Source organism: Electrophorus electricus, chromosome 17 (assembly GCF_041902795.1).
Source record: "Electrophorus electricus isolate QZ-2024a chromosome 17, ASM4190279v1, whole genome shotgun sequence".
NCBI lineage: Eukaryota > Metazoa > Chordata > Actinopteri > Gymnotiformes > Gymnotidae > Electrophorus > Electrophorus electricus.
The window spans coordinates 8,455,001-8,465,000 of NC_137513.1; the positions used below are offsets into that span (position 1 = coordinate 8,455,001).

At 51.4% G+C, this 10,000-nt stretch overlaps 1 protein-coding gene across 5 annotated transcripts in view; it reads right to left on the reverse strand.

Moving 5' to 3' along the window:
* fat3a (FAT atypical cadherin 3a) overlaps window positions 1-10,000 on the reverse strand; it is a 110,603-nt gene that overhangs the window by 23,256 nt on the left and 77,347 nt on the right. For all 5 annotated transcript variants that reach the window (XM_035534105.2, XM_035534106.2, XM_081700000.1 and 2 more), the window contains 2 exons: window positions 8,389-8,599; window positions 4,136-8,242 (listed from right to left, as the gene is read on the reverse strand). In XM_035534105.2, the coding sequence (XP_035389998.1) occupies window positions 4,136-8,242; window positions 8,389-8,599 (4,318 nt within the window). The remainder of the gene's footprint in view (window positions 1-4,135; window positions 8,243-8,388; window positions 8,600-10,000) is intronic.

The following is a 10,000-nucleotide window of genomic DNA, read 5'->3' on the forward strand; positions in this document are numbered from 1 at the left end:
TACTGCTGCTTTAATTGATGTTGTTGAAAATACTTGTTAAGGTAGAAGATAATACCAGCAACAAAAATTGTGTTGACAGAAATTTGTAAAATTCCACATAATTCTAGAGCTGGATGAGCTTCTCTCTCTCTCTCTATCCCCCCCCCCCCCCCCCTCTATCTATCTCTCTCTCTCTCTCTCTCTCTCTCTCTCTCTGTGTGTGTGTGTGTGTCTGTGTGTGTGTGTGTGTGTGTGTGTGTGTGTGTGTGTGTGTATGTGTGGTTGGGGTTATCTAACCAACTGATAATACATTCAGAATCAAGTGTGTGGCAGGTTTCCCTCACACTGCCTGTGTGAAAAAACCAAGATAAGGAATAACACGTCATGCTTCTGTACACACAGACTCATGACCCCCCTTCTCAAACACTCTCCCACATTTGCTATTTTCCTTCGAACAACACTCATAACCTCCCACTAATTTATCACTGAATCTTAATATATGTAGAACTCTACAATGTGTAGCATAAAGTGGTGTGCGTGTGTGTGTGTGCGTGCGTGTGTGTGTGTGTACGTGTGTGTGTGTGTGTGTGTGTGCGCGTGTGCATGAGCTCGTGTGTTATGATAACGCTGATGGATTCTTAACATAGTACAATAGTGTGAGAATCACCCTGAGAGTATTTTACCCAGACTGCAATTGCTATAGTGCTATCTGTCTAAGAGACAGAGAGACCTTCTTGGTGTCTTAAGTGTGGCTGCATGAATGCATGTGTGTGAGGACATTTTAAGGTTGAGTGCATGTGTGAAGACATTGTAAGGTTGAGTGCATGTGTGTGAGGTTATGTTAAGGTTGAATGCATGTGTGTGAGGGCATTTTAAGTTTGAGCCTGTGTGTGAGGTCATGTTAAGGTTGAATGAATGTGTGTGAGGACATTTTAAGGTTGCCGGCGTGTGTGAGGACATTTTAAGGTTGAGAGCATGTGTGTGAGGTCATGTTAAGGTTGAGTGCATGTGTGTGAGGTCATGTTAAGGTTGAGTGCATGTGTGTGAGGTCATGTTAAGGTTGAGTGCATGTGCGTGATGACATTTTAAGGTTGAGTGCATGTGTGTGAGGACATTTTAAGGTTGAGTGCATGTGTGTGAGGACATTTTAAGGTTGAGTGCATGTGTGTGAGGACATTTTAAGGTTGAGTGCATGTGTGAAGACATTGTAAGGCTGAGTGCATGTGTGAAGACATTGTAAGGTTGAGTGCATGTGTGTGAGGTCATGTTAAGGTTGAATGCATGTGTGTGAGGACATTTTAAGGTTGAGTGCATGTGTGTGAGGACATTTTAAGGTTGAGTGCATGTGTGTGAGGACATTTTAAGGTTGAGTGCATGTGTGAAGACATTGTAAGGTTGAGTGCATGTGTGTGAGGTCATGTTAAGGTTGAGTGCATGTGTGTGAGGACATTTTAAGGTTGAGTGCATGTGTGAAGACATTGTAAGGTTGAGTGCATGTGTGTGAGGTCATGTTAAGGTTGAATGCATGTGTGTGAGGACATTTTAAGTTTGAACCCGTGTGTGAGGTCATGTTAAGGTTGAATGAATGTGTGCGAGGACATTTTAAGGTTGAGTGCATGTGTGTGAGGACATTTTAAGGTTGAGTGCATGTGTGAAGACATTGTAAGGTTGAGTGCATGTGTGTGAGGTCATGTTAAGGTTGAGTGCATGTGTGTGAGGACATTTTAAGGTTGAGTGCATGTGTGAAGACATTGTAAGGTTGAGTGCATGTGTGTGAGGTCATGTTAAGGTTGAATGCATGTGTGTGAGGACATTTTAAGTTTGAACCCGTGTGTGAGGTCATGTTAAGGTTGAATGAATGTGTGCGAGGACATTTTAAGGTTGAGTGCATGTGTGAGGTCATTTTAAGGTTGAGTGCGTGTGTGAGGACATTTTAAGGTTGTCGGTGTGTGTGAGGACATTTTAAGGTTGAGAGCATGTGTGTGAGGTCATGTTAAAGTTGAGTGCATGTGTGTGAGGTCATGTTAAGGTTGAATGCATGAGTGTGAGGATATTTTAAGGTTGAGAGCATGTGTGTGAGGTCATGTTAAGGTTGAGTGCATGTGTGTGAAGTCATGTTAAGGATGAATGCATGTGTGTGAAGACATTTTAAAGTTGAATGCATGTGTGTGAGGTCATTGTAAGGATGAATGCATGTGTGTGAGGACATTTTAAGGTTTGTGGCATGTGTGTGAGGACATATTAACGTTGAGTGCATGTGTGTGAGGTCATTTTAAGGTTGAGTGCATGTGTGTGAGGTCATGTTATGGTTGAGTGCATGTGCGTGATGAAATTTTAAGGTTGAGTGTGTGAGGTCATATTAAGGTTGAATGCATGAGTGTGAATTCATTTTAAGGTTGAGTGCATGTGTGTGAGGACATTTTAAGGTTGAGAGCATGAGTGTGACATCATGATAAGGTTGAGTGCATATGTGTGAGGTCATTTTAAGGTAGAATGCATGTGTGTGAGGTCATGTTAAGGTTGAGTGCATGTGTGTAGGGACATTGTAAGGTTGAGTGCATGTGTGTGACGTCATGTTAAGCTTGAATGCATGTGTGTGAGGACATTTTAAGGTTGAATGCATGTGTGAGGACATTTTAACGTTGACGGCGTGTGTGAGGATATTTTAAGGTTGAGAGCATGTGTGTGAGGTAATTTTAAGGTTGAGTCCATGTGTGTGAGGTAATTTTATGGTTGAATGTGTGTGTGTGTGAGGACATTTTAAGGTTGAGAGCAAGTGTGCGAAGTCATGTTAAGGTTGAATGCATGTGTGTGAGGACATCCTAAGGTTGAGTGCATGTGTGTGAAGTCATGTTAAGGTTGAATGCATGAGGTCATTTTAAGTTTAAGGGCATGTGTTTGAGGACATTTTACATTTACCTGTCACTTTTACCCAAAGTGAGGGTTAAGGGTCTTGCTCAGGGGCCCAACAGTGGCAACTTCACAGAGGTGGGGCTTGAACCAGCAACCGTCCAAGTCAAGTACCTTAACCACTGTGCTACAACTGCCCCTGCCGTCATGTTAAGGTTGAATGCATATGTGTGAGGTCATGTTAAGGTTGAATGCATGTGTGTGAGGTCATTTAAAGGTTGAGTGCATGTGTGTGAGGCTTAAGGTTTATGCTGATTAACTGGTTGAGTATAAAAAAAAAAATCACAATCCTCCATCACTTTTGGGTGTTTTGTATTGTATCCAGGTCTTCCAGGGTGTGAGAAATCTATTAGAAGTCACATGACAATGTGTCAATGTCATGTCAATGTGCCTGGACCTGTGTGGATTATAATAGTATATAATAGTAATAGAGACACAAACATTAAGAGACTTGTAGATATTCTGCATTATAAACTGTAGTTTAGTTTATGTGTTAATTGTGTGTGAGCCTGTATGTGTGCCTAAGATTGGGCTATAAAATATTTTAAAATGATGCATGTGCTAGTGACAGCACTGTTTTAAGTCCTGATTACAACACAGAACCTGCAATGTTATTATTTTCTAAACTGCTGATATACATCTATGCACCTGAGTGTGAGTGTAGGTGTGTGTTTGGAGGGTGTCAAGTGGAATAAGTGAAGACTTTGTGTGTGTTTGTGGTGTGCAGTCATTCACAGAAGAGGTCTGAGTGCATATGTACAGAACGTCTGGTTTCTGCAGTGTGTCGAGCTCATAGTCTTAGAGCCTGCACTAGTTTCCACTAAAGCACATTGTTGAGTATAGCAAATGATAAAGAAGCATCACTACAGTGTCTGTTTTTCAACTGCTGATACAATATCTGTAATATATACTGTAATGATACCATTATCCAAGCATTCTATGAGCAGAGGAATCCAATTGGTCCTGGCAAAGCTGACTGCAGGTAGTCATTTGAGGGATCTGAGTGGAAGCACTTCCACCCACCGATTTTAACTCTGATGTTCTAAAGTTCACTGAAATAAATGAGATTTTACAGCCAGAAGCAGCAGGGGCATTTTACTAGGTGTAACACGACATCCCATAATAAATGCTGGCCTGCACTAGGCTTCTCTCTGTTCTATTTCTCTCTCTTTCAGACACTCACACACACACACACACACACACACACACACACACACACACACACACACACAGCTCTTTAACTGACCTGTGATGTGGTAGGTGACCTGCCGGTTGCTAGGTGAGCTGTCTTCATCACGTGTGTTCAGAACGGCCACGACTTCTCCAGGTACATCGCTCTCGCGCACGCTGCCATAGTAACGAGTCTGTAGAAATTCTGGTGTGTTGTCATTGGAGTCGCCCACTGCTATGGTGACAGTCGTCGAGGACGACAGGCTGGCAGGGTCACCGAGGTCATACGCCCAGACAGTGAGACTGTGGGCAGGGCTATTCTCATGGTCGAGTCCCTTCAGCGTCGAAATCCACCCAGAACTGCTGTCAATCATAAAAAAGATCCCTCCCTCCTCCTTGTCCTCACTTCCTGCTCCAAGGAGCCCTGGCGGAGCAAGGCTGTAAGTCACCTGACCGTTGGCTGCCCAATCGGGGTCCACAGCATGCACCTGGAGGACCCTTGTGCCAGCAGGAAGGCCCTCGCTGACCGAGGCCTCGTAGGTGTCTGTCTCAAACGCCGGTTTGTTGTCGTTGATGTCTAGAACTTTCACCTCCACGTCCACCAGAGCAACTGCATCCACGAGGCCCTGCTGCAGTGTGGCCATCACCTTAAAGTGGAAGGTGGACGTGCGCTCCCGGTCCAGCGGCTTGTCTAGCTTAATCGTTCCGCTGTCTCTGTCCACCACGAAGACCCCGTCGCTGTTGGTCTCCGCAGTGTGACCAATCACGGCAGAGAAAGTTGCGGGAGGCGGGGCCTGGCCGGACGGGGTCTGCAGATGCACTGCCCCCAGCACGGAACCGATGGGCGCGTCCTCCAAGATGCCGAAGGAGAAGTGTGGCCGGCCGAAGGTGGGCAGGCGTGCATCGGCCGAGAGGACGTGGACATACACCGAAACGAGAGCGTGGCGGACTGGCGCACCTCCGTCGGAGGCTTTGACGAAGAAGGACAGCACGGATCCTTGGAGGGGGCGGAAGTCACCCTTGGTGACCACCCAACCGCTGTCAGGGTCGATGTCCAGCAGTTCTGTGACCTGCAGGCCGGCCTTGCTGTACAGGCTGTAGCTCACCTGCCCGTTGGCGCCCTGGTCGGCGTCCTGGGCCTGCACCTGCGTCACCAGCGAGCCGGGCTCCACTTCCGCTCGGACGCTGGCGCGGTACTCGGCCGCCTCGAACAGCGGCGCGTTATCGTTCTCATCCAGCAGGGCAACCCGGACACTGCAGTGGCCGGTCCTGCCCCCGGCGTCCATCGCCGCCACGGACAGAACGACCTCGCTGCGCTCCTCGCGGTCCAGCCTCTCCAGAGTTGTTATCTGACCGCTGCCGTCCACAGCGAAAGAGTCCCGGGCCATGTCTGACAGCAGCACGTAGCGCACCTCGCCAAGTGACCCGGGGTCGGCGTCCTGCGCCCTGACTGTGACGACCTTCGACCCTGCCGGGGTGTTCTCCCGCACCTCCGCCTCGTACGTGCCCTGGGAAAACTGTGGCGCGTGCAGGTTGGCCCACTCCACCCGCACGTGCACCTGCGCCGTGCTGGTGAACACGCCGTCCGACACGCTGATATTCAGGCTGACGGCGGGCGGCATGCGCTGCATGTGCCGCTGCCTGCTCAGGGTCAGCACACCCGAGGCAGCGTCCAGCTCGAACAGCGCGCGTTCATTCCCTGACACCAGGCCGTAGCGCAGCCGCTCCGCATCGCGCCCGTCGGCATCGGACGCCTGCACGCAGGTGACGAAGTGGCCCCGTGGTGCCAGCTCGTGCACCGTGGCCTCGTACAGCAGCTGGTTGAAGACGGGCGCGTTGTCATTGGTGTCCGTCACCTGGATGGTCACACGCACCTCGCTGCTCAGTGGCGGGAAGCCATCGTCAGTAGCCTTGACGACAAAGACATAGCGCGGTACGGTCTCGTGGTCGAGTGTGCGGGCGGTGAGGATCAGGCCGCTGCTGCTGTCGATGTGGAAGTGCTCGGTGCTGTTGCTACGATCGGCCACGATCTGGTAGCGCACAGCCGCGTTCTTCTCTGAGTCGCTGTCTGACGCCTGCACCTGCAGGACGGCCGTGCCGATCATGGCTGCCTCGGATATCGCGGCCTCGTACGCGGGCTTAGCGAATGCGGGCGCGTTGTCGTTCACGTCCAGTACGGCCACCTCCACGTCCACCTCCGCACGTGCCCCCGTGAGGCAGTCCGTCGCGCGCACGATCAGCCTGTGGGCGGGGCTGCTCTCGTGGTCCAGCGGTGCTGCGACGCTGATGACGCCTGTGTCGAAGCCGATGGAGAAGAGGCCGTCGGGGTCGCCGTGCGTGATGGTGTAGAGGACGCTCTGCCCTTCAGGGCTGCTGGCATTGACACCCAGGACTGGCATGAGCACCGGCACGTCCTCGCTAACCTTGACCGAGTAGAACGGCCGATCGAACACAGGCATGGCGCGGTTGACCACAGTGATGGGCAGGGTGACAGATGAGGATGTGGGCGGCGTGCCGGCGTCACGCGCAAACACCAGGACCTGGTACTCCACGCTGGACAGGTCGGCCTCGAAGGCCCGCCGAAGCCGCAGCTCCCCATTTATGCGGTCCATCTCGAAGTGTCCCCGCTCATCCTGCAGGAAGTAGCTGACATCTCCATTTGGCCCTTTGTCCCGGTCCACGGCTGTTACGCGGAAGACGGATGCCCCCGGCTCTGCCTCCACCTGCACGGCTGCGTAGTAGGGAAGGCCCACGAACACGGGCGCGTTGTCGTTGATGTCAGTGATCCGGACGCGGACCAGCGCCCGGGCCACCCGCAACCTGTCGTCCTCCCGACCCGCCTGCACCAGGAGCCCGTGCTCCTCCCTCTCCTCGCGGTCCAGTGGGATTCCCACCGTCTCTATGGCGCCGGACGTGGGGCGGATCCGGAACTTTCCACCGGCGTTCAACAGGGTGTAGCGGAGTGGCTCGTTCGGGCGGTTGCCGAGGGCTGTAACCACAGCGACTGTCGTCACGTTGGAGTTGTTCTCCTGAAGGTTTGCACTGTAGATGCTGTGGGTGAAGGCCAGGCCGCTGTCCAGTGCCTCGCGCACAAGCAGGGTCACCAGCGCCGTGCTGGAGAAGCGGCCGTCGGACACGCGGACGTTAAAGCGGAAGCGCTCCCTACTGAAGGTGCTGTTTCGAACGGTGATCAGCCCAGTGCCCGCCTCGATAGTGAAATGCTCCACACCGGTGTCGGTCAGCGAGTAGCTCAGCACGGATTGGCCCTCCCCGTCCGGATCGTAGGCGGACACCTGCAGGGCCTCCACCCCCTCGTAGGTGGGCAGCAGGAGAACCGCCTCATAGGACTCCTGGGAAAACTGTGGTGGGCAGTCGTTGATGTCCTGCACCTGGATGGTGACCTCCGCAGGGTGCTCGGCTGACAGCTGGGGTCTGCCGCTGTCCCTTACGCCCACGTGGAAGTGGAACATAGGCGTGGTTTCATGGTCCAGTTGAGCGATGGTTCTGATGGAGCCGGTTCCAGTATCTACAGTGAAGAAACGCCGGGCGGTCTCTTCCTGGATCTGGTACACCAGCAGCGCATTGTGGTTCCGGTCAGCGTCCGTTGCTCGGATGACCAGAGGCTCGCCCGTTTCGCTCGGCACCACGCTGTTCAGCCTCGCCCCCTCGCTGATGCTGCCGCGGTAACGCAGCTGCTGGAACACCGGCGCGTTGTCATTCTGGTCCAGCACAGCTACGCTCACTGTGGCGTTGGAATACTGGCCGGCCATGTTGGTGGCAGTGACGACTAGCACGTACGCGGAGACCGCCTCAAAGTCGAGGGGCTTTTGCGTCGTGACCACGCCGCTGTACTGGTTGATGCGGAAAGTCCGGTTGCCGTTGCCGTGGCGAATGTCGTAACTTACCGTGGAGAGGCTGAGGGCATTTACCGCGGTTACGGAAGTTCCCAAGGCCACGCCTTCCGCGATTTCGGCCTGATACTCATTTTGGGGAAATTTCGGAGCTGCGTTGTTGGACAGGGTGACGGAGATGCGGATGGCGGCGGTGGACGATAAAGAAGGGGCGCCGTTATCTCCAGCTTTAACCATTAACACGTAGTGACCGATGGTGGATAACTCCAGCTCCCGAGCCACTGAAATAATTCCCAAAGTCGGATCGATCCGGAATGCATTCCCAGTGTTTCCTACGGTACAGCGAGAGGCAAATGAACTGCACATGTGAAACAGATATCTGAGTGAAGGGATTTATCTGTGCGTCTTTGCATACATGCGGTTGGATGTGTGTGAGTTGTGTGTGAGTGTGAGTGCATGTATGCGTATGCGTGTTTACCTGACTCTATACTATAGGTGATGTGAGCGTTCTGGCCTCTGTCTTTGTCTAGAGCTGTCACGGTGAGAACCGCAGAGCCAAGAGCTGCTGACTCGTACACCTGTCCTTCATACATCGCCATGGTGAACTGAGGGGCGTGGTCATTCACATCCTCTACGCCAATTAGTACACGCGCCAGACTCCGCCTATACGGGAACTCCTGATCTTTCACCTGGCGGGGCGGGGCGGGGCGGGGCGGGGGGGGGGGGGGGGGGCGGTCACAGAAAGATGGAGAAAGAGAGCAAAAGAGAAAGAGAATGAAAGTAATCGCAAGGAAGGAGAGCGGAGAGTCATGAAAAAAAAAGGCAATTTAACTGTCTGGGTGAGACGGCAAAAGACAAACAAGCGTGTGCATATCCGCACGCAAACAGCCAGACAGAAGAGATAACGTCTCTGTGGATCACAGTAGCACATTTCATCCGTTTTGCAGGCTGCGGAATACGTCCAAGCACTTATTAGAGCTGGCACTCACACACGCTCACAGAGACATGCACCCTTCTCATCGAGGGAGCGCTGAAACAGAGAGTGAGTGCGATCAGTTTGATAATTAGATTGTAGCACTGGGGGACAGGTGGAAATGACATTACAACACACGCCGCCTGCCAAAACACACATCGCAGTCTACCAATCTCCAGCTCCCATCAGATCAGCACTGAACCAGGGAGAGAGAGCGAGAGGATGAGCAGAGAGGAAAAGAACAAAGGAATGCGCAGGAATGAGACGGTGATGGGACAGAGAAAAAAAGAGCATGAGAGTTAGAAAGAGAGAAAAAAGGAGGAACAGATGGAGAGGAAGAAACAGATGGAGTTAGATAGATAGATAGATAGATAGATAGATAGATAGATAGATAGATAGATAGATAGATAGATAGATAGATAGATAGATAGATAGATGAAGCTACAGTAAAGGTGAATTTCCTAACAAACCATATAAAATATAGTTTCCTTACTGTACTTTAAAAAGAAAACTAGAAACAGGAGCCAGGGCCTTGACCTAATGGCCCTCTTAGTGTGGCTTAATAGCACCAACATTAAAGCTCCAGTCAGCAATAACTGGAAGCCACACATCAGTTTCTGTTTTGCTCTAAGGCTTTTAGCGCCGAACACTTATCCACCTGTTCGTGCGTCTGTTTGCCACTGACCCTGCTAATAAACTCCGGGCCTGAGTGGTCTGAAGTTACCGGCTGGAATGCTAACACCTTCCGCTCTAAAATAAGGGCACTGGGTCTACATACTCATTCCTCACCCACACATACTTTTCATATTCCGTTAATAAGAAGATACCGACAAATGCTCAGTGGATACTGTGTAATATAAGCCTGGGGTTTAATGGATTGAACTGTTCCTCAGGTACACTCGTAATGAGTCTTAGGGAACACCTCCATATAGCGGTTCAGTCTAAAACATAAATACAAAGACCCAAGCCTTACCCCTTATTCCTAATCCTAACACTACCCGATTCACAGCACAACACTACTCTGAACCCTACAACCATCCCCAACCCCGAACCGCAGTACCGGATCAGTACCCCCACTCTCTGGAATCGCAATCCTGTCCCGGGTTTACAGACTACT